Below are 25,121 nucleotides of genomic sequence, written 5' to 3'. Positions count from 1 at the left end.
ACATGGTGCAAAAGTGATAATGAGATTAAAGAGCAACTGAAACTGCTGTGGGACAGAAAGGCCTGGTATAGGAGGGAGCTCACCAGAGTGAGAGCTATGAGATATGAGGAACATTGAAGCAGCAATTGAAAACTAGATGGGGGAGGGGAGAGGATGTAGAAAGGAAATTATATCCCACACAACAATGATCTAAGAGCAGATGGTAACAAACATGGTATTGTTGCTAACTGTCAACCTGTCGCACAGTCAGCTTTTCCAGCCCTGTTCGTGCAGGGCCTGACAAAACATCTCATTACTAAAGTCACCCTGTGCGTGAGACATTATACACCCCACTCGATTTACCTTTCCATTACCTCAAAATTGAAATACGGATCTGTTTCACAGTTGAGATTCAGGGACCGAAATTCACCGTTCCAGAAGGGACAGTTCCCGCGGGGTTTGGGCGACCAATTGAAATCTGCGGTCAGGTGATTCTCCCTCCCCAAGCCATATTCCGCTCGGGGGAGGGGGGGGAGTGGTTTTAGCGGTGCTCACTTCTGCCGGAAACGGTGGCATGAAGCCGCTGTGAAGATAAGTTTCCAGCATTGAGCTCAGCAGCGTGCGGGTGACTAAAAAGCAGCCAGAACAGGGATTTTCAGCTGCAAAAAGGTAGGACTTCTTCAGGCAGTGCCCCCGCGAGGTATTCGCTGGAGTGTTGCCGCAATCGAGGCCCTTTGGTAGGGAAATAGTTTTATTAATTTTAGTGTTTTTATTTCAGATTCCGTCATCCGCAGTATTTAGCTTTTCATATAGTTTTATTAATTATTAGTGTTTTTATGTCATATCCCATCATCTGCAGTATTTAGTTTTTCATATAGTTTTATTCATTGTTTTGGCTCCATTAAACCTGCTGAGTGCTGCTCAGAGGTTGGCATGTACCTTTATACACCTTTCAGGTCTGACTTTTTAGTGGAGGCTGCAGAGACCTGCTTGGCAGGATTCACCCTGAGGATGGGAGGAGTGTTGGGAGGGTGACACCTAGTCAGAAGCAGGGTGGCACACGAGAAGGCGTCACCATTAGCACCGTGCAGACGGGCAGCGGGCAGGGGATGCAGCAGCCATAATTTGTTCATTCGGCACCAGACCAGTGTGGCCGCCGTCTTCTCCGGCCCGAATCAGGATTGTGGTTGGCTGCTTGGGGACAAGGGATATTCCCTGTCCACTTGGCGGCTCACTCCACTACGGAACCCCTGGACAGCGCCAGAGCGTGCATACAATGCTGCTCATTGTGCCACTAGGTGCATCACCGAACAGTGCATAGACATCTCTAAGCAGAGGTTCTAGTGCCTGGACCGCACCTTGCAGTAATAGTTGTGGTCTGCTGCATGCTGCACAACCTGGTCATCATGAGACGACAGCCACTGGAGGTGGAGCCAGCAGTACCACCTGAGGAGGAGGAGGCGCAGGAGGAGGAGGAGGATCCCTGTTGCCCTAGAGCTTGGAGGCATCGACCCATCACCACCCTGGAAGGGCCGGGTGCAGACTGGCCAGCACCCTCCTGGATATATAGAGGTGCCTGACACCTCCCCTGCAATCTCCCTCCATGCATTATGTACTGGCGGTCTGCCAGGTCTCCCCACATCAGGACACAGTATTCTTCTTCTGTCTTCCACACAGTCCATCGGTGCCTCCAGCTCCATATCAGTAAAACTGTTGGCTCTCCTTGCACCTCTTACACCAGCCATCCTTCCAAACTCCTTTCCCTCTCAGGGCCTTGCTGCAAACCTTGGCCTTTAAAAAGGCCAGGGAGCAGCTGGCTCATTAGAAACCCTTACCTGCATGCTGAATTTCTCAGTGGTGATAGCGCTCAAATTAAGACAGCCACACCGCTGAAAAATCCACTTTGGAAGGGTTCATTAGCGCTGGAACCCATTTATTCACTTCTGGAGCCCAGCCACTCAAAACTTTCCATCACAAAAATATGGGGGGAGCACCAGCTTTCCAGCGGTACTGAATTTCAGGCCCTCAGCCTCTTTCTTTGTCATGAATTTCAGGGTATTTTTTCACATATTTGGAATGCAAAAACCTTGGAGTTGGAAGAGACAATACAAGCGAATGCCGGCTGCCGGTAGTATCGAGTATTGTGGAGGTGCTTATTGGAAAATCACCTTCCCTATACTGTGAACTGACTCGATGACAAACTTTATTGATCTCTACTCACTTCGAAACTAAACCTTCTCCCTCACTTTATACAATGACCACTTCGTCAGACGGAGTGTTGTAATCAATGAATTAGAGGATCCTTGTCAGATATACTGTCGGTAGTTGAGGTGAAAAAGCTAGGTAAAGATGAGTAGAAGGAAAGGAGAGACAGAGAAATGCAAACTAGTATTTGATTAATGAAAAAGTAACAACTGAGAGACTCACAGAAGATCTCGGGCTAGAAATTCGGCTCGATAATGCCCAATTTTTTGTTTTGTGGCGAAAATGGCGTCCACGCGGCGCACACTTCTGGTGCATGCTGTACCAGATGCTAGCTTGGTGAGGGCAGTAAGGCAGGCGTTTACGTGTGCCAGAAGTATGTAGAATAGGCAGATTGTGACATTAGTCAGCGTGCAATGCTGATTTTTAATTGTCCTCAATGCTGGAGCTGCTAATGAGTCTTACCCTCGCACAGCTGAACATGCATTCAGCAGCAGCAAGGACCCCCCATTAGTGATATTTAAAGGGATCAGCAACTACTCTAAGGTTAGCAATCTCCGCGCCCGTTTTTGGGTTCTAAAAAATTTCTAGGCCCTCTTCTTAAAACCGCTTCATTCAGATACAGCTACTTTGGGGGATTATTTTGGACTATGGATGAAAACAGGCGCTAAATGGGTGTTAGACTAGCCTGTTTGAAAGTCTGGATTTGGCGCACAATTTTGGTTCTAATTGCTGATTATCACAGTTTGAATTTGCCCAGAGGTGCTAACCCAGAAATCTGCAGGTTTAGTACTCGAACAGTATCTGTGGGCTCCTCGCACCCACTTCTACTGAAGGTGTGGAGTGCTCTGGCTGGCACACAGCGGCACATTGCAGGATGGCTCAGGGACCGAGGGAGAGAGGCAAAGGCTCAGGGACACAGCACTGGAGATCGTGATGGATGAGGTCCAGCGGAGCAGGGATGTCCTGAACCCGTGGGGGGTGGGGGGGGGGGAAAAGGATGCCATCTTTGCTCTCCTTGCCCTTCTGCCCCTCACTCTTGCAGCAGCTGGTGCTGCTCTGCCTGGCCTCATGTCCTCCTCCCATTCCTCATCCAGACCAAGGGGGGCCCTTACCAAGACGCCCATGACCAAGCACTCCCTTTCCCTTGGTGACTCCTATAAGGTGGAGTAGCACAGCACTTGCTCTTTTTAGGTGAAGTCCTCAGAGAATAAATGTTGCTCGAAGTCTTGACAAAGTGTCCCAGAAAGTCTCCCGATGTGTTTCAGAGGTCGTCTTCACAGCTCCAGCAACAATGTACCTGAAATGGTGAGTAGCCATTTAAGTAGCGCATGAAATCGACATCAACAACAATGTACCTGAAATGGTGAGTAGCCATTTAAGTAGCGCATGAAATCGACATCAACGCCTTGTTTACTCGCAAACAGCTGGTTGCTGTTAGGAGAGGGCATTAGTTCAAGTGCTAGTCATCAAAATGCAATTAATGAGTGCTAACGGGCATTTTAAGTAGCAATCAGCTGTTTAACGAGCCTTCAGGTGGCCATTCCTAGCGCTGGCTTTACCAAGATGACATCTTGCGCTAAACACGGGCTAAACTGGCGTTTCAGCTCAAAATCCACCTTGGTCAGCTCGGAGAATCCTTAGTGCCTGAATGCACTGCCGAAAATTGTCCCCTAATGTCTTGTTTTTTAATAGCTTCCCTCAGCTTTAACAAAAACCAGTAAGAAAAACCATGGACTTCTTTATCACCCAGTTAGAGACTATCCATTCAACTGCCCCTGCTGCTTCACTCCTTCCCCTTGCTTCCAGCCAGAGTTAAATAATTCCAGATTTATTTATTTAATTAATTGAATTTAAATTCCCCAGCTGCTGTGGTGGGATTTGAACTTGTGTCTTTGGATCATTAGTCCAAGCTTCTGGATTACTAATCCAGTAAAATAACACATACGCTACCGTACCATACTGTACGGCAGCATAGTGCCTATGGCGAAGGTAACTGAATAAATTACATTTCTTTTGCACCTCTAGCCAAGCTGTTCCTGTACAGCTACAACACTGGCATCTATCCGACAATGTGGAAAACTACCCGGGTATATCCTGTCCACAAAAAGCAAGACAAATCCAATCCGGCCAATTACCAACCAGTCTACTCTCAATCATCCGCAAAGTGATGGAAGGTGTTGTCGACAGTGCCATCAAGCGGCACTTACTCACTAATAACCTGCTAACCAATGCTCAATTTAGGTTCCACTAGGACCACTCTGCTCCAGACCTCATTACAGCCTTGGTCCAAACATGGACAAAAGAGTTGAATCCAGAGGTGAGATGAGAGTGACTGCCCTTGACATCAAGGTGGCATTTGACCGAGTGTGGCATCAAGAAGCCCCAATAAAATTGTTTTGGTTGTTGGAGGCCAATCAAAACCCCAGGACATCGCTGCAGGAGTTCCTCGGGGCAGTGTCCTAGACCCATCTTCAGCTGCTTCATCAATGACTTTCCCACCATCATAAGGTCAGAAGTGGGGATGTTGGCTGATGATTGCAGTGTTCAGTTCCATTCACAACTCCTCAGATAATGTAGCAGTCCATGCCTGCATGCAAGAAGACCTGGACAACATTCAGGCTTGGGTGGATAAATGGCATTCGTGCCACATAAATGGCAGATAATGACTATTTCCAATAAGAGAGAGAGTCTAAGCACTGCCCCTTGACATTCAACAGCATCACCGAATCTCCCACCATCAACATCGGGGAGGTGGGGGTGGTCACCATTGACCAGAAACTTAACTGGACCTGCAACATAAATACTGTGGCTACAACAGTAGTTCAGAATCTGGATATTCTGCACCATAGAAACCTGTGTCGGTTGTCTGAAAATACACTTTTCCCACACAAAGCGTATTAGCAATCTGGAACTCTTTCTCTAAAAGGTAAGTGCTAGGACAATTGGAGCTTTCAAGATTTAGCTTGATAGATTTTTGTTGGGTAAGGGTATCAGGAGCTATGGAGCAATGGTGGGTAAATGGAGTTGAGGTGGAGATCAGCCATGATTGAATGGCATCGCAGGCTTGAAGGATTGAATGACATCGCAGGCTCGAAGGGCTGAATGGCCTAATTTTGTTTCTAATGCACCTCTGTTCCTAGTTCCATCTGCAAATGATTATTCATCCTGTACCCACAGTCTTCCTTGCAGTGTAGCTGCTTACATCATCATTGTGATCAGGAAATTCCTCGGATCTGCTCCCGCTTCACTGGCATTACTTCGCCAGATGTTTGGAGATCCCCCACCTTTCCGGCAAAGTAACGCTAATGAAGTAGGAGCAGATCTGAGGAATTTCCTGGCCGGTTAATTCTAATGATTATGATTAGACTTAATAAAAGTTAAAAGTGTTAGGGAGCAGAAATAAAACAGCTGCAGTAACAAAACTGCTGAAGTATTTTGGGTTACCAGCTATATCTGCACCAGCATTAATTATGTAAAAATACTGTCTCTTAGAAACAGGGGGCACACATAAGACATCAATTTTTGAAAGATCGTCAAAAAAAAGTTTGGAAACCTCTGTATTAGAGCAAGAACAAAGTAGGGTATCCTTATTCTTAACTGTCCTTTACAGCCAGCATTCCTTGTAATTTAAAAATATATCCAAATTCCTGTTCTGCTATTGTTTATAAACCCAAATAGTCTTAGTTCTCAATGCAAAGTTTTCATCCACCTTCAAACCAATGAACGACCACAAAATTGCTAGGAATGTTTTTTAGGAAGCAGCTGAATTATAAATCCTTCGGCAACTCAGCCTGTGGCCACTATGGTGTATTGATGTGGGGTCCTCATAATTTCAGGATGAGTACACCTGTAGAGTATAATCAGCTATAATTCAGAAAACATGTTGAAACAGCCAGAGGGAACAATTTAGCTGCATGTCCTGTGGATAAATGTGGGCAGATTCTGACCAATTGTTTGATGTTGTTACAGCATTTTATATGGTGGTGCTCCACCTGCAACTATGAGGGCCACCAATCAAGCGATTTAAATTCCCTGAGTTGGGGGACAGAGAGCCAATGTAGGTCAGCAAGGAATCATGGAATTATAGAATTTTACAGCACAGAAGGAGGCTGTTTGGCCCATCGTATATACACAGAGCAGTGGAAATAATTTATCCTTATTTACTGTATGATTTTGAACACCTCTCTCTGATCTCTTAACCGTCTTTGATCTGATGAAAAGAGCCCCAGACGCTCCTCATAACTAAAGCACCAATAACTCCATAGTCTTATCCCAAATCCATCTCTTCTCCAGCTGCTCATCAGGCAGTACTAGATGTGTGATCATGAGCCCAAGCTTCAAACCCTATATTCTAGCCACTTCCAGGAATGCTTACTTCCATCTCCACAACATTGCCCACTTAATTCATCCCCACTTCCGCTGAAATCATTCTCTAATGCCCCCCTCACCAGCTTCGTGAACTCTACTCTGCATCAACCTCAGTTCATCCATAATACCGCTGTCCGCGCCCTATCCCACACCAAGTTCTGTTCACCCATCACCACATGTTTGCCAACCTTCGGTTCCCTGTCCCCCCAATTTAAAATCCTAGTCCTAGACTTGTTTTCTCCTACCTCAGCAACCTCCTCCGCCCTCAAGTGCCAGCCCGCATCTTGTCGGTCTCCCAATTTTGTCCCTCTGTTCATCCCCCTCCATTGGTGTCACAGTCTTTAGCCATCTCGGCCCTTCTCTCTGGAGCCTCCTTCCTAAACCTCTTCACATTGCTGCTTTATTCTCAGGTTTTTTTTTAAGTCTCCTTACAAACTATCATTTTGACCGTGCTGCCGATCATTTCTTTTTACTCTTGCATTACTGTTCAGTTGTCACGCTATGCTGCTCAAAACATCTTGGGCCATGTCATTATATTAAAGGCATTGTAAAAATATTCACGGTGTTATAAAAATGTAAAATATTGTTGGTTCGACTGGAGTCTAGAGATTAGGCCAGAATAAAGATGGTAATGCAAAGCATCGTGAACAGCTGTCGTATTCTATCTGCCTGCGGTCTCTGGAATTGAAAAGAGTTGTTTGTTATTACCTGTTGGTATGTGTCCAACAACTCCAATGTAAAATTTTGAAATCCAGTTCTCATGATCTGGAAGGCAGATTATTATCTGAATGGTGATAGAGTAGTAAAAGGGGAGGTGCAACGAGACCACGATGTCATAGTACATCAGTCACTGAAAGTTGGAATACAGGTACAGCAGGCGGTGAAGAAGGCAAATGGCATGTTGTGTCTTCATAGCTATAGGATTTGAGTATAGGAGCATGGAGGTCTTACTGCAGTTGTACAGGGCATTGGTGAGGCCACACCTTGAATATTGTGTTCAGTTTTGGTCTCCTAATCTGAGGAAGGACATTCTTGTTATTGAGGGAGTGCAGCAAAGGTTCACCAGACTGATTCCCGGGATGGCAGGACTGACATATGAGGAGAGACTAGATCGACTAGGCTTATATTCAATGTAATTTAGATGAATGAGAGGGGATCTCATAGAAACATATAAAATTCTGACGGGATTGGACAGGTGAGATGCAGGAAGAATGTTTCCGATGTTGGGGAAGTCCAGAACCAGGGGTCACATTCTAAGGATAAGGGGTAAGTCATTTAGGACCAAGATGAGGAGAAACTTCTTCACTCAGAGAGTTGTTAACCTGTGGAATTCTCTACCGCAGAGTTGTTGAGGCCAGTTCATTGGATATATTCAAGAGGGAGTTAAATGTGGCCCTTCCGGCTAAAGGGACCAAGGGGTATGGAGAGAAAGCAGGAAAGGGGTACTGAGTTGAATGATCAGCCATGATCTTATTGAATGGCGGTGCAGGCTCAAAGGGCCGAATGGCCTACTCCTGCACCTATTTTCTGTTTCTGTTTCTGTTTCTGATCTCTACTATCTCTACTATGTCACAGAAAATTGTGCTGCTGTTATTGCAAACCAGATGGGCCATCCCTAAGTAGACAGAAATAGCTGAAGTTAACAATCCAGCATAAAGGATGTGACTAATACAGAAACTGAGAGTTATTGCATAAAAGATACAGCGATATTACAGTATATGGGATCATTCTTTTGTTTATTTTGGCCTAGAAATTTGAGAGGGCCAGACACCTGGCGGTAACCTGCAGGCAGCTGAAGCTAATGGCCACCTGCAAAAGAGCACAGGCAGCATTGGTATTTTGGCAATTTACATGCGCAAAGTGGAGAATCTGTGGTGCAACACGCTCGTTCTGGCGATAACCTCAGCAGCAGGCTGAAGTTCCCATCTGAAGGCTCGGTGCGGCGTTCTCATGCAACGTGCTGTGTCGGAACATTTTGTGACGGCTTCTGGGTTTTGCTGTCGAACCGCTGATGGCCCTTGTAGGGTTGGAGCATTGTCCACTGTGGCACATCACCATTCACAAGGCATTTGTTTGTCCATGGCTCCCCTTACTTTCGCAGACATTTTTCTGGGTCTTTTGTGGGGCCCACAAATGGGTGGCAGACTGCCTGGTACTCCCACCTTCGCTGGCTGCCATTGCACCACAGATCTTTCAACCCAGATGGTTGTTATGTGGAGGCTTGTGCTCTGCCATGGTGCTGGAGGGGGAAGGGTAATGGGGATGCAGCTAGCTGTGACAGTACACTAGCATGCAGATCGCATAGGCCATTCACTCCCTGATGAGTGGCTCATAAAGCACAGGCTCAGATCTGGAGGGACTCCTGTAAACATCACTTAAAGACTGCGGCCATAAATTCCCTACCTTTATCACCACCCGTAAGTGCAGTGTAATGTGGAGAAAATGGCAGCTGCTGCTCTTCCGCCAGCTGATGACAGGTCCCATGACGTCCTCCATTTTCATGGTTATGGTTTGCGCTGCCGACAAGTAGTATCGCCTGTGGTACATGCTGAGGTACGGCCCGGGCCAAAGGACTCTGCACCTGATTCGGGGTCGTCTAACCACGGATGTCTAAGGGGACCCGAGGACGTGGAACCGGCTGAAGGGACTCTGAGGCCAGCGCTCAATCCGCCAAAAGGACTCCAAGGCCGGCGTTGAACCGGCTGAAGGGACCGAGGCGTGGCGTCGTCTTATACCCCCAACCAACTTTTAATTAATTTTTAAACTTTTAACCAACTTTTAAACTTATTAAATCTGGGAGAACTTTTAAAACTTACATTTTAGACTCTCAATCGAAATACTATTAAATATCTATTATTAATCTACATCTTTGATTTTTAACAACTTTTAGAAACTTTTTAAATTGGGGAAACTTTTATAATCTATTATTGGTTTACATCTTAGAATTTTAACAACTCTTAGAAACTTTTAAAAACTTTTTAACAACCCTTAGAAACTCTTGAAATAATTTGGGAATCTTTATCAACTTTTAACTTTTAAAATAACTTTGGAAGTCACCTTCCTAAAGCTTGCCTCCCAACCTATCCTCGGGCTATCTAACATCAATGGTGCTACCCGGCGGCGAGCTTGCGGCCAACACTTCGCCATAGGCAATTAGGCTTATAGAGCTGTGCCCGGTCTCCAGTTGTCTTGGACCCCCTTGCCACTGGACCAAGACCTTGTTCAGCTAAGCCCGTGTGGTGGCCGGTGTGCAGCGGCCACCCCACGTTAAAAGAACCCACGCACAGGCATCTTCCACTTCGTCAGTATGAAGTTCGGGACCTAGAACATCAGGACCCGCATGGACAATCCCAACAGCAACAGGCCGGAATGCCGCACCGCCATAGTTGCCCGGGTACTCAGACGTTTTGACATTGACATCGCCGCCCTAAGCGAGACCCGGCGGGCAGGGGAAGGCCAGTTGAAGGAACATGGTGGAGGTTACACCCTTTCTGGAAAGGGAAACCAGAGGCAGAACGCCGCTTTCATGGCGTCGGCTTTGCCGTCAAGAATGAGCTGGTCGACCACCTCAAAGACTCCCCCTGTGGGGTTAACGAATGTCTCATGACTCTCCATATCATCCTATCTCGGAACCAATGTACCGCAGTCATTAGTGCGTACGCTCCTACACTCGATGCAATGGATGAGGCTAAGGAGGGATTTTATTCCAACCTCGAGACATCCTTGTCCCGCGTCCCCACGGGTGACAAATTGATCCTCCTGGGTGATTTTAATGCCGGGTTGGTAAAGACACAGCCCTCTGGGGAGGCGTGATTGGCAGAGAGGGGGTAGGGAAAGCCAACTTCAGCAGTACCCTACTCCTGACAAAATGTCTAGAACATGAACTCCTCATCACCAACACCCTGTTCAGCCAGAGGGACAAATACAAGGCATCATGGCAACATCCTCGCTCCAAACACTGGCACCTGCTTGACTACGTCATCATCTGAGCAAGGGATCACAAGGATGTGCGCATCACCCATGCCATGACAGGAGCTGACGACTGCTGGACGGACCACCGCCTAATCAGATCCATCATCAACATTAACATTGCCCCAAAACAGAGAGGACAGCAGAAGCAGTTCCACAAAAAAGTTAATGCCGGGGCACTTAGAGACCCAGCTAAGAGAACCCTATACGGCCAGCACCTCGCATCCAATCTGGCGTGCCTTGATGACCCTGAGATGTTGAATCCCCAAAGCGCTTGGTCTGCCCTCCAGACCTCTATAACCAGTGCATATGAAGAGACACTTGGTCACTCAACCAGAAAACACCAGGACTGGTTTGATGAAAATGATCAGGAGATCGAAGAACTAATAGATCACAAGCGCAAAGCATTTCTGAGCCTCAAGCAACAGCCCAACTCAGGAGCTGCAAAACAACATTACAGACAGCTCAAGACTCAGGTCCAACAAAAAACTCAGGACCTAAAGAATAGGTAGTGGATGGAGAAAGCACAGGAGATACAACAACTGGTCGACAGCCACGATATGCGAGGATTCTTCGCTGCAGTCAAGGCCACCTATGGTCCAAACTCCCAAGGCCCTACCCCACTCCTGGCCAAGAATGGGGAAATACTCATCAAGGACACCGAGGCTGTCAGGGCCCGATGGAAGGAGCTCCTCAACCGAGACTCTGCCTTTGACTCGACTGTTCTCGATTCCATCCCGCAGCATGCGACCCGCCATCAACTCAGTGAAACACCAACGTTGCTTGAGGTAGGCAAAGCCATAAAACAGCTTCAGAATAACAAGGCTACGGGTGCGGATGGAATCCCTGCTGAGGCGCTAAAATATGGCGGAGAGACGCTGCTGGCACGGATACATGACCTCATCTCTCTCATCTGTAGGGAGGAGAGCATGCCGGGAGATCTCAGAGGTGCAGTGATTGTGACCATTTTTTAAAAGGGGGACAAGTCCGACTGCGGCAACTACAGGGGAATCTCCCTGCTTTCAGCCACTGGGAAAGTTGTCGCTCGAGTTCTCCTCAATCGTCTTCTCCCTGTGGCCGAGGAGCTCCTCTCGGAATCACAATGTAGATTGGGCTAGCCAAACTGGAAGCAATACGGTGGAGGATGATTTCCTGGAGTGCATAAGGGATGGTTTTCTAGACCAATATGTCGAGGAACCAACTAGGGGGGAGGCCATCTTAGACTGGGTGTTGTGTAATGAGAGAGGATTAATTAACAATCTCATTGTGCGAGGCCCCTTGGGGAAGAGTGACCATAATATGGTGGAATTCTGCATTAGGATGGAGAATGAAACAGTTAATTCAGAGACCATGGTCCAGAACTTAAAGAAGGGTAACTTTGAAGGTATGAGGCGTGAATTGGCTAAGATAGATTGGCGAATGATACTTAAGGGGTTGACTGGATGGGCAATGGCAGACATTTAGAGACCGCATGGATGAATTACAACAATTGTACATTCCTGTCTGGCGTAAAAATAAAAAAGGGAAGGTGGCTCAACCGTGGCTATCTAGGGAAATCAGGGATAGTATTAAAGCCAAGGAAGTGGCATACAAATTGGCCAGAAATAGCAGCGAACCTGGGGACTGGGAGAAATTTAGAACTCAGCAGAGGAGGACAAAGGGTTTGATTAGGGCAGGGAAAATGGAGTACGAGAAGAAGCTTGCAGGGAACATTAAGGCGGATTGCAAAAGTTTCTATAGGTATGTAAAGAGAAAAAGGTTAGTAAAGACAAACGTAGGTCCCCTGCAGTCAGAATCAGGGGAAGTCATAACGGGGAACAAAGAAATGGCAGACCAATTGAACAAGTACTTTGGTTCAGTATTCACTAAGGAGGACACAAACAACCTTCCGGATATAAAAGGGGTCAGAGGGTCTAGTAAGGAGGAGGAACTGAGGGAAATCTTTATTAGTCGGGAAATTGTGTTGGGGAAATTGATGGGATTGAAGGCCGATAAATCCCCAGGGCCTGATGGACTGCATCCCAGAGTACTTAAGGAGGTGGCCTTGGAAATAGCGGATGCATTGACAGTCATTTTCCAACATTCCATTGACTCTGGATCAGTTCCTATCGAGTGGAGGGTAGCCAATGTAACCCCACTTTTTAAAAAAGGAGGGAGAGAGAAAGCAGGGAATTATAGACCGGTCAGCCTGACCTCAGTAGTGGGTAAAATGATGGAATCAATTATTAAGGATGTCATAGCAGCGCATTTGGAAAATGGTGACATGATAGGTCCAAGTCAGCATGGATTTGTGAAAGGGAGATCATGCTTGACAAATCTTCTGGAATTTTTTGAGGATGTTTCCAGTAAAGTGGACAAAGGAGAACCAGTTGATGTGGTATATTTGGACTTTCAGAAGGCTTTCGACAAGGTCCCACACAGGAGATTAATGTGCAAAGTTAAAGCACATGGGATTGGGGGTAGTGTGCTGACATGGATTGAGAACTGGTTGTCAGACAGGAAGCAAAGAGTAGGAGTAAATGGGTTCTTTTCAGAATGGCAGGCAGTGACTAGTGGGGTACCGCAAGGTTCTGTGCTGGGGCCCCAGCTGTTTACATTGTACATTAATGATTTAGACGAGGGGATTAAATGTAGTATCTCCAAATTTGCGGATGACACTAAGTTGGGTGGCAGTGTGAGCTGCGAGGAGGATACTATGAGGCTGCAGAGTGACTTGGATAGGTTAGGTGAGTGGGCAAATGCGTGGCAGATGAAGTATAATGTGGATAAATGTGAGGTTATCCACTTTGGTGGTAAAAACAGAGAGACAGATTATTATCTGAATGGTGACAGATTAGGAAGGGGGAAGGTGCAGCGAGACCTGGGTGTCATGGTACATCAGTCATTGAAGGTTGGCATGCAAGTACAGCAGGCGGTTAAGAAAGCAAATGGCATGTTGGCCTTCATAGCGAGGGGATTTGAGTACAGGGGCAGGGAGGTGTTGCTACAGTTGTATAGGGCCTTGGTGAGGCCACACCTGGAGTATTGTGTACAGTTTTGGTCTCCTAACTTGAGGAAGGACGTTCTTGCTATTGAGGGAGTGCAGCGAAGATTCACCAGACTGATTCCCGGGATGGTGGGACTGACCTATCAAGAAAGACTGGATCAACTGGGCTTGTATTCACTGGAGTTCAGAAGAGTGAGAGGGGACCTCATAGAAACGTTTAAAATTCTGACGGGTTTGGACAGGTTGGATGCAGGAAGAATGTTCCCAATGTTGGGGAAGTCCAGAACCAGGGGTCACAGTCTAAGGATAAGGGGTAAGCCATTTAGGACCGAGATGAGGAGAAACTTCTTCACCCAGAGAGTGGTGAACCTGTGGAATTCTCTACCACAGAAAGTAGTTGAGGCCAATTCACTAAATATATTCAAAAGGGAGTTAGATGAAGTCCTTACTACTCGGGGGATCAAGGCGTATGGCGAGAAAGCAGGAAGGGGGTACTGAAGTTTCATGTTCAGCCATGAACTCATTGAATGGCGGTGCAGGCTAGAAGGGCTGAATGGCCTGCTCCTGCACCTATTTTCTATGTTTCTATGTTTCTATGTTTCTATGTCCCCTACGGGGCACAACAGACATGATCTTTGTAGCGCGCCAGTTGTAGGAAAAAATGCAGGGAGCAGCGCCAGCCCTTATACATGGCCTTTTTCAATCTTACAAAAGCCTTTGACACTGTCAACCGTGAGGGTCTATGGAGCGTCCTCCTCCATTTTGGATGCCTCCAAAAGTTTGTCAACATCCTTCGCCTGCTTCACGATGACATGCAGGCCGTGATCCTTACCAACAGATCTATTACAGACCCAATCCACGTCCGGACCGCGGTCAAACAGGGCTGCGTTATTGCTCCAACCCTCTTCTCAATCTTCCTTACCGCCATGCTCCACCTCAATCAACAAGCTCCCCGCAGGAGTGGAACTAAACTACAGAAGTAGTGGGAAGCTGTTTAACCTACACCGCCTCCAGCCAGATCCACGATCACCCCAACCTCTATCGTTGAGCTGCAGTATGCGGACGACGCCTGCGTTTGTGCACATTCAGAGGTTGAACTCCAGGATATAGTCAATGTATTCACTGAGGCATATGAAAGCATGGGCCTTATGCTTAACATCTGTAAGACAAAGGTCCTCCACCAGCCTGTAACTACCGCACAGCACTGCCCTCCAATCATCAAGATCCACAACGCGGCCCTGGACAACGTGGACCATTTCTTATATCTCGGGAGCCTCCTATCAACAAAGGCAGACATTGATGCGGAGATTCAACATCGTCTCCAGTGCGCCAGTGCAGCCTTCGGCCGTCTGAGGAAAAGAGTGTTTGAAGACCAGGCCCTCAAATCTACCACCAAACTCATGGCCTTCAGGGCTGTAGTAATACCCGCCCTCCTGTATGGGTCTGAGGCATGGACGATGTATAGAAGGCACCTCAAGTCGCTGGAGATATATCACCAATGATGTCTTCGCAAGATCCTGCAAATCCCTTGGGAGGACAGGCGCACCAACATCAGTGTCCTCGACCAGGCTCACATCCCCAGAATTGAAGCACTGACCACACACGATCAGCTTCGCTGGGCAGGCCACATAGTATGCATGCCAGATACGAGACTCCCTAAGCAAATGCTTTATGCGGAGCTCCTTCATGGTAAATGACCTAAAGGAGGACAGCGGAAATGTTATAAGGACGCCCTCAAAGCCTTCCTGGTAAAGTGCGACATCACCACTGACACCTGGGAGACCCTGGCCACAGACCGCCCGAGGTGGAGAAAGTCCATCCGGGAGGGCGTTGAGACATGAAGAGGTCAAGCGCAGGCAGTGGAAGGAGTGCGCAGCAAACCAGCCCCACCTATCCCTTCCCTTGACGAATGTCTGTCCCACCTGTAACAGGGTCTGTGGCTCTCGTATCGGACTGTTCAGCCATCAAAGAACTTACTTTGGGAGTGGAAGCAAGTCCTCCTCGATTCCGAGGGACTGCCTATGATGATGACATGCTGACTTAACATTACCACGGCGAAATTTGACCCTAGCGCCAAGTCCTAAGCACACCAGGTAAACCCAGCATGAAAGCAGACTGACAGAGGTGCTGTCAGCATCTCTAAAAAGGGACAAGCAAATCTTTCAGGTAAGTTTGCATTTAAGCTTTGGACTGTTTTTTAAATTTTATTGAAGTAGTGGTTTGCTGCAATGCATGTAAAGTTTTTTTTAAGTGTCAAGGGAGTGCTGCTGGACGCTTGTAAGGCCTCAGATGGTAAAAGAAGGTCTCTGAGAAGATAAAAAATGCTGCAAATACTCAGCAGGTCAGGCAACATCCGTGGAGAGAAACAGAGTTCACGTCTCAGGTGACCAGCTGATTATTTCCAGCATTTCATGCTGTCATTTCAGGTATGCAGCATCCACTCGCGGAGGGAAGAGGAAGGCATCAAGGAGGAGGAAGCCGAAGAGGGGGAAGCAGAAGGAAGGTTACAACCCAGACAGCCCCTTTCTGGTCAGGATATCCGGAATGGGATCATTCGCCTGGGGTATAACCCCAATTCCCCTTTCAACAATAGCCCCACACCTTCCCTTCTCTTCCCTCTGTTACTGACCACAATGCTGAAATGAAAGCCATCACAAATCAAACTTTCCAATCCAACTTTATAGATCTATCCATCGAATACGACATCAAGAAATCAACTCATCACCCTTATGCATTCCTTATGCATTCCCTTAGTGACTGTCTTGTGTGTGCCTTTGCCTATCCTAGTGATGCCACACAGTGCTACCCCAGTGGTCGACCTTGGTGGTGGCTGGGAGTGTCAAATTGAGCAATGGTATTGTTTCTTCTTCACTCTCCTCTCCCTCTTCTTTTGGGCAGGCTGCATTTTTTTGTTGTGTGAAATGAGGGAGGCACAAGGGTGGAGTTGTGGTGAGGGGAGGGCAGGAAAGCAAGTAATGCATGCCAGAAGGAGGTAGCGTATGAGGATACCAGCATCTTGTATCCTTTCTGCCCCACTGCTGGCCAAGGGCTCAGCCATGCCCCTGCCAAGAATGGGCAGGTCTCCTCCAAGTGGGTGAGGTAAGGCTAGGAATAGGAGATGTGCCTCAGGATTGGTGCAGGTAGTTGGTAGGTGAGTGATGGAGGGTGGGTGGGGAGGGGTGGGGGGGGCTGGGGTGGAGTCCTGCATTGAGCAGTGTGTGAGGCTATTGATTCAGTTGATAGGAGACGGCTTTTGAAGATGTATTCGCTGACATTGACTGATGGTGGTCTGATACATGAAGCTTCTTTGGGCACTGGAGCCAAGTAGTGAGAGTGACACTGCTGGCAGTGATGGCCTCGGTGATGTGGTCCCACATCGTTCTTTCTGGAGGGCCTCCTGGCCCCTGAGGGTAGAGAACCTCTCTAGCACCGTTGACCCCCTGCACAAAGCTGGAGTGCTGCGAGTGAGATCCTGGGTGCCCCTTCCCGAGCCTGTTGAGCCATTTGTGTTTAGTGCTGAAACACCTTTACCCTTTTTTGAGGTTTAGAAGTGAATTCAGCTTTAAGTGCTAAAGACTCCTATTTGGGAATTATTTTTAATGTTAATTTTTTTTTGAAAGGCAGTAAGGGCTGAAAAATAAATTTTTTCACTTGTTTTTGACTTTTATTGGTTCTGAATGCATTGCACCTTTAATTCATAGCCATTATAATTACCCACAATTTGTTGCAAACTTCACAACCTTGTTCCCAGAGGCTGTAAAAAGTTGCAACTCCGCTCCTGGATGGGAATTTCGAGTCGGATGCCTCCACCAACACCATCAGGAGGGCGTTACGCTGTAGGTTAGTGCTAAAAATGCTCAGTAGCGCTGCGACCATTTTCAGCGGCCTAGACTCAAGTCCGCAGTGATACTGGCAGGTTTTTATCGCTTCCTGGGCCTGTGACATAGATGTCCTTAAACTGTTGCATGAGACATCAATGGAAAGAAATTTTAAAAGAGGGGAACATAAACTCTTGGGGCCTGAAATTTAAGAACTTACTGCCAACTGCCGTCCATTGCCGCCGACATTCCTCTGCAACATCCGCCTAGTGCCACTTTCGATGTGGCCTGGAGCAGGCGGGAGGAGAAGGCCACCTGGAAGCGCCCACCGACGTCAGCGAACGGCCAAGTCGCGCAGCTGACCTCCCTCCCGCCCGCCGAGCTGCGATATTCATGCAGGCGGGAATTGGTGGCAGAACCAGGGTAGACTGGAGGCTGGAGGCTGGTCTATCCCCGACGGTAGGTAGCAAGATGATGGAAAAAAAGGTTAGTACACTTTTTGTCATTTTGTTCTTTAGAGGGACTTACCTGGATGGAGTCCCCTGATGGTCTTCAGATGTATTTTTTTAAATGCTTTTGCTTTTCAGCTCTTTGACCCTCCGTGGGCCCGACTCTATCCTCGGCGGCACTTGGGCGACAAGCGCCTTTGCCGCCGAGAATGGGAGCTCCCGCCGGCTGCCGCCCAGATTGGCAACATAAGTCCCTCATTTGCCGCCCGCTGACCTTCGAGGGACCTCTCCGATGAAAATCCCGCTGAAAGTACAGTTAGGTACCTCGGCGGCCATTAGCAGTCTTTTGAGCGGCACTTGGGCGGGCGGAGGCCTACATCAATTTTGGGCCCCTGGTCAGGAATTTACTGGTGTAGAAGTCAGTTCAATTCCATTTTTAATAACAGCAGACATTTGAAGAACTCTCGGTGAGAATATGCTATCAAGCCTTTTCAAAGCAGACTTCCAAACTTTGCATATCATTTTATCAGGTCCTAAACTAGAAAACTCTAACGTATAAAATTTAAGGAAATGCAACTTTGATATTTTTTCCTGACATTACTACAACTGTAATACAGTTTATTTTAAAACTACCTCCTTTACTATTTGACTAACCAGGTGGGAGATTTGATGCAGCTCAGTGGAAGCAATTTTCACTCCAATAGCTCTCATAGTTAACAGTTATCCCAGCAGCTGTTTATAGCATGGGTTCTAGCTCATTGCTACTTCCTCGGGCATGCTTTGGAGAGAGCAGTAAGAAGAACAGCGAGTTCCAAAATGGATGAGCGTGCGTCAATTTGGCGTTGCACGTTGATTGACGTCACGCTCCTACTATTTAAACACTTTCCGCGAGCACAGGCAACAGCAGCGCTGCTGACCTGCCAGTTGCCGCGGGACCCACTGGAAGTGGGCGGAACTGAGGCGGTCACCATTTTTTCCACCAAAACGGGCCTTAACGGCCAGTGCTAACATCTCAATTTCTAGCCAAAGTGTTTTGTGAACATGCAATTTTCTCCTCCACATTTAGGATTGAATTCTCAATGAAACTAAGAATCCTGAGAAAGACATTAGGAAATTATGGCCTCGATATTAAACCCCCCCCGTCCCCTCCTGACAGGTGGGAGACGGTCGGTGGGGAGCAGAGGAGGGGGGGCTTTAAATTGTCAAATAAGCGAAATGCGACCCCAATCAGTCATTCATGCGTCCGTTGCCTTTTTTATGGCGCCGAGTATTGTAATATCTGGCGGACATTTCATTAACATATTTAAATCGAAAGTGCCTTCTCCAGCACTCCTTGTAGGCCAGGAGCAGCATGACTGCTCCACCAGGCCCCTCAACAAAGCCTTCCGCCTCTTCTGATCGCATGCTCTTTCTTTCCCTCCCCCACCCCCGCGATCGTCAACCTTCCCCCCGCACCCAACCGCACCTCCCCATCAGCTGCGTTCTTCTCTTTTACCCCGCCATGATGTCCTTTCTTCCCCCACCCCCACCCCCATCCACCAATTCATGATTGCCGATCTTGCCCTCGCCCAGCTCCGAACACCAAACTTTTGGCTGCGGCCTCCGACTGCTGGTTCTCCCTCCCGGCCGTCGGCTTGGCTGTCAATTTAGCCAGCGGCCGGGCAGGAAACGCATTGAAAAAATACTAATGAGGTCCTGCCGTTAAGCTCAGCAGGATCTCCGCGGCCTGGTCTTGCGGGGTCCTTCGGCCACTTTCATCCTCCCCGCCTCCCCATAAATATTGGGACCTATGTTTCAGTCTGTAGCAGCTCTGTACAAATAGATTGTACCAAAGAAACTTCATTTTATTATTTACTATGGCTTTCCTTTTTAAAAGATATTAAGAAACCAGATAGAGTAGATAAATGCAACATGTGCTTTGGGACATGCAGCCCAAGGAACTCCCAAAGTTCAGTCCTTGGCCTGTGCTCAGTATGCAGACCTCAGCTGAGACAACTATCTTTTGCATTGTTGGCAAGAAAAGGTTTAAAAAAAAGAGTGAAGGTTTCTGCTGCTGACGGTTTTGCTGTGTATAGAAGTTGAGTGAGGTTGGAATTGAGGGTGACTGAAATGCCCTCCTAATGAACGATCTTGCTGATGTTCATTATCTCGACTCGCAGATGAAAAAAAGACCATTTGGGTGAGTTACGTGTGGGTTCTTGAAATCTGTGGAACTGTAACCTCAGCATCAGTCATGACCTGCAAAAGAGGGACAAAATGGGTGGGGGGCATGGAAGCACGAGTTTTATTTATATGAATACGTGGAGTCTAACATCTTGTGTAGCTGAAACCTGTCATACAGTATTAACGTGCTACAATTGGCTTCTGCTCACCATTCATCTGCAGATTTGCTGTGCCAGCTTTGAAATTTACAGTGACTTGAAAGTTGCCTCAGTGCATTTGCGCAGCCAAAAGACAGCATGTAAGAACCATGATTTCCCCGCCCCCGTTAGACGGTATAAACTGTGTTTGAGAGTACATCTTTCGCCTCACTTTCGAAGATTGTCATGGATAACCGCACTGCAAACATACAAGACAAGCATGAATTGGTTGAATCTCAAACATTTTCACAAAATAGCTTGTGTGTTAGAGAAGTAAAAGGTTACTTTATTCTTGGTGTAGCTGGAATATTTTCCCATCTTGGAAGTTTTGCATTAGAAGTGCACGATCTGCTATTCACTCTTGCTCATCAGGGTTATCGAATTTTTGAGCTGGTAGTCAACATTGTGGTGTGAGTCTGATCTCAATCAGCATTTCTTCCTGTTTCCTGTGAGAGTCAGCCATTAGTCATAAGGGTTCCCATTTCCTCAAACTCGCCACAAAATAAACAGGGTGTCTTACTCACACTGAACTGTAGGCAGTGATCCAGAAGCTCTTTGCGAGTTCTGTATCGGTAGCATTGCTTCCCACATTTGGCACAGAACATATCTCCTTTTTTTATGTTGTTTGAATTAACAGAAAAAAAAATCCCCACATAAAATGAGACTGTACAATCAGAACTTTTCTTTCTTTTCTGTTGACCAGTGTTTACAGAAGAAAGGTTAGAATTATTTTAATTAAAAAGTAGGAGTTTTATTATTTGAAATGAAAAGTTGAAGAAGCTGGGGCTGAAATTGCCCACGCTGGAAACGGGGCACACCTGCCCTGTTTCTCGTGTTCTTACCAGCGCGGTGGATGCAGTGGCCTCTTGAGCGAAATTCTGCTCTTTGACTTTTCTTTTTCCGGCGGACTGGAAGTCGGTCATAATGGGGGCGGAAGTGCAGCGGTAAGTGGAAGTTCGCACACTAGAGGGGTGGACGTGGGGGCGGGCGGAGTGGCCGCCACTGTTGGTCATCAGCGTAGCGCTGATGACATCATCACAGTGCCGCATCACCTCGGCTCTCCCCTTCACTTAAAGTGGAGAGCCTGTGCAATTGTTTAAGTTCAGTCCACTTCGGCCAGGGCAATGGCCTGGCACCCAAGAGAGGGTAACAGGCTTCCTGTTGGCAGCCCGGCCGAACCCAGCGGCATAATTGTCGGCCCGACATGGCAGTCGTCCGACCAAAAAAATATGACGGCAGCGGCAGCAGGTCCTTCCCTTTAATGGGAGCCACACTGCCATTTTACAAGGACTACAGCCTCACTGCACCGGCAGACAAAAGCAGCTTTCGGCACTGTGCGGCGGGAGCAACATCCTTTTGGCAGAATTTTGCCATTGGGGGAGGAGGACATCGGCGGTGCACGCTCTTAATGACTCACTTAGGACAGATCGGCAGCAGCGGAGCGGTAGGGAGTGGAGCGGGTCACCGCAGGAACGGAATTTAAAAATGGCGGCCATTACACGAAGATTCGGCGGCCATTGCACTCTGCAACGTGGCCGCCGATTTCTGGCGGTAACACGCCTTAAGGGAAGGGCAATTTCGGCCCCGCTATCTCTTAGCTTCATGTCAACCCAGAAAACTTGCAGAAGCTGAGTGTGGTGGGACCTGAACTTGTTATAACTTAAGCCACATGTGTATCCAATATTACACCACTTCTATTATAGGTAAAACTGCATTTTTTTGCAATGGCAGATTTAGAAATGACTGCAGATGAACGTTAGCACTGAAGGTGCTAAATGCATTTCCTGGAGGAACTGGGGTATGCTGACACTAGGAAATTTAGATTTTTGACACTTGGTGAATTTTTGGCATTCTGGAGTTGGCTGTAATTCTGTCTTTGAAACCAAACATGATAGTGAGCAGAGTGATCTAAATCTCCAGGTGAGTTCACCAGCAACACAGTATTATCGGTGGAAAGAAGAAATGGCCAGAACAGACACATAGAGATAATCGCTTACAATGCTATACATTACAGTATTAATGAATACGTCAAATAAGATGGCTGGAAGTGAACAACAATGCTTCGCTCTTCTATTCTCTTAGAGGTAGATTTAGTGAGTTTCCCATCTAACATTACATGGAGCTGGAATACACACACGCCCTCCTGTATGGCTCAGAGATGTGGACTATATACAATAGACACCTCAAATCACGAGAAATACCACCAACGATGTCTCCGCAAGATCCTGCAAATCTCCTGGGAGGACAGATGCACTAACGTTAGCGTTCTCGATCAGGCCAACATCCCATCATCGAATTACTGACCACATTCGACCAGCTCCGTTGGGCGAGCCACATTGTTTGCATGCCTGATATAAGGCTCCCAAAGAAGCGCTCTACCCTGAACTCCTACACGACAAGCGAGCCCCAGGTGGGCAGAGGAAACTTTTCAAGGACACCCTCAAAGCCTCCTTGATAAAGTGCTGCATCCCCACTGACACCTGGGAGTCCCTGGCCAAAGACCGCCCTAAGTGGAGGAAGAGCATTCGGGATGGCGCTGAGCACCTCGAGTCTTGTCGGTGAGAACACTGAGGGATTGACTTTTTGATCGCTGCTTGGCCTGCTATGTACGACATCAGCATGGGGTGCCGCTTATACTTTTTTAATAAATTTGTTAATGGGATGTGGGCGTCGCTGGGAAGGCCAGCATTTATTGCCCATCCCTAATTCCCTTGAGAAGGTGGTGGTGAGCCGCCGCCTTCAACCGCTACAGTCCGTGTGGTGAAGGTTCTCCCACAGTGCTATTAGGGAGGGAGTTCTGAGATTTTGACCCAGCGACGATGAAGGAACGGCGATATGCTTCCAAGTCAGCATGGTGTATGACTTGGAGGGGAACGTGGAGGTGGTGGTGTTCCCATGCGCCTGCTGCCTTTGACCTTTTAGGTGGTAGAGGTCGCGGGTTTGGGAGGTGCTGCCGAAGAAGCCTTGGCGAGTTGCTGCAGTGCATATTGTAGATGGTACACTCTGCAGTCACAGTACGTCAGTGGTGGAGGGAGTGAATGTTGAAGGTGGTGGATGGGGTACCAATCAAGCGGGTTGCTTTGTCCTGGATGGTGTTGAGCTTCTTGAGTGTTGTTGGAGCTGCACTCATCCAGGCAAGTGGAGAGTATTCCATCACACTACTGACTTGTGCCTTGTAGATGGTGGAAAGACTTTGGGGAGTCTGGAAGTGTAACACTCGCCACAGAATACCCAGCCTCTGACCTGTTCTTGTTGCTACAGTATTTATGTGGCTGGTCCAGTTAAGTTTCTGGTCAATGGCGTCTCACTTTGGTGCTCAGAATTAGACCAAGGTGAGCCCCAGCACTAAGAACACCAGCCCTACCAGCAGCAGCACCCACACCAGCCTTCTCAACGACCTGATGCTCCACAGGAGAGCAGGGATTAGCACAGGGCTGCACCGCACTGGAGGCGATACCCCCAACACAGGATATACAGGCAGAGGAGGAGCTTCCTCAACATGACTGTGCAGCAGTGCCAAAGGAGGCCCAAGCTATTGTGCCAGATCATCGCAGACATCTGCAGCTTACTGGAACCAGACTTGCAGCCCAGAGAACCTGGTGGACACGCCTTACCAATGGCTGTCAAGGTCACCATTTTCCTCAACCTCTTCACCTTAGGCTCCTTCAAGGAATCTGCAGCAGACATTTGCGGCATCTCGCGGTCGGCCGCCCCCAGATGCATCACCCAGGTGACCGATGCCATGTTTAACCAGGCAGCCAATTATGTGAATTTTGCCACTGATGAATCCAGTGTTGCTAAGCGGGCGCTCGGCTTTGCAGCTCTGACTGGCTTCCCACGGCTGCAGGGCATCATCGACTGCACACATGTGGCCATCAGGACATCCCCACATCATCTAGGAGTGTTTGTGAGCCGCAAGGGATTTCACTCCCTCAATGTGCAGCTCATCTGCAACCATAGGATGATGATCCTGCATGTGTGTGCCAGATTCCCTGGCAGCTGTCATGACTCTTGTGCTGCGCCAGTCCACCCTCCCTCAGCTCCTCACACCTCCAAACACGCTTATGGGCTGGCTGCTTGGAGACAAGGGCTATCCACTAAAGACGTGGCTCATGACATCCTTGAGGAGGCCAAGTAATAAGGTCGAGGAGCATTATAATGAAAGCCACATGTCCACCAGATGTACCACAGAGCAAACAACAGGCATGCTCAAGATGTGATTCGGATGCCTTAACAGATCTGGCGGAGCCCTTCAGTGTGAACCAGCCAGCGTCACCAGAATCGCCGTTGCTTGCTGCATGCTGCTTAATATAGCACAACAGCGAGGATTGGAGCTGCATGAGGAGCAAGGCACACAGCTTTTTCTTCGGAGAGGAAGAATAACAGCTGGAAGACGAGGAGGAGGTGGAGCAGGAACCGAAGGTGGAGATGGCACCAGCAGCGGCGCACATTGCCACCCAGGAGGCCAGGGATAGCTTCATCATAGCCAGATTTACGTGCACCCATATGGCTGCCACATGCCGTGCTAAGTCCCCACCCCCCGCACCATAAAGCATCCCTACAATGTCCAACCCATTCCCTTCACCCAAATCCTCATTGCTCGAGGTCACACGATGTCTTACCATTCACTCCAAGTGACAAAGTCACTTCCAAGGTAGCAGGAAAAAATGGGCAAGACCGGAAAGTAGTGAAAATATTGCCTTTTATATGTGTCATAACAATAACGGAACCTTAACAGTAACATTGCCTTATACACCCATATGCATACCCTGGTGCATCTAGGATTGTGTCATTTTTCTTTTACACGTGCTTCTACGAAGTGCAACCCCTGTGGCTTTAGCCGAGGTAATCATTATTATAGGCAGTCCCTCAAAATTGAGGAAGACTTGCTTCCACTCAAAAAGGGAGTTCTCAGTTGACTGTACAGTCCAATATGGGAATTACAGTCTCTGTCACAGGTGGGACAGACAGTGGTTAAAGGAAGGGG

The 25,121-nt window shown here is 47.8% G+C and overlaps 1 protein-coding gene across 3 annotated transcripts in view; it reads left to right on the top strand.

The window, feature by feature from the left end:
• LOC139228233 (high mobility group protein HMG-I/HMG-Y-like) overlaps window positions 1-25,121 on the top strand; it is a 116,284-nt gene that overhangs the window by 54,432 nt on the left and 36,731 nt on the right. The window contains exon 6 of one of the 3 annotated variants that reach the window (XR_011587530.1): window positions 4,210-5,110. The exons of 1 other annotated variant lie outside the window; for it this stretch is intronic. Coding sequence is in view for 1 of the 2 variants with exons in the window: in XM_070859413.1 (XP_070715514.1) it covers window positions 4,210-4,398 (189 nt within the window). In the remaining variant the exon portion in view is untranslated. Of the gene's footprint in view, window positions 1-4,209; window positions 5,257-25,121 lie in introns of those variants that run through there. One more of the 3 variants, XM_070859413.1, reaches the window with a different exon arrangement.

This window comes from Pristiophorus japonicus, chromosome 17, assembly GCF_044704955.1.
Source record: "Pristiophorus japonicus isolate sPriJap1 chromosome 17, sPriJap1.hap1, whole genome shotgun sequence".
NCBI lineage: Eukaryota > Metazoa > Chordata > Chondrichthyes > Pristiophoridae > Pristiophorus > Pristiophorus japonicus.
Note: the sequence above shows the minus strand (reverse complement) of the source record. Positions and strands in the feature narration are given on the sequence as shown.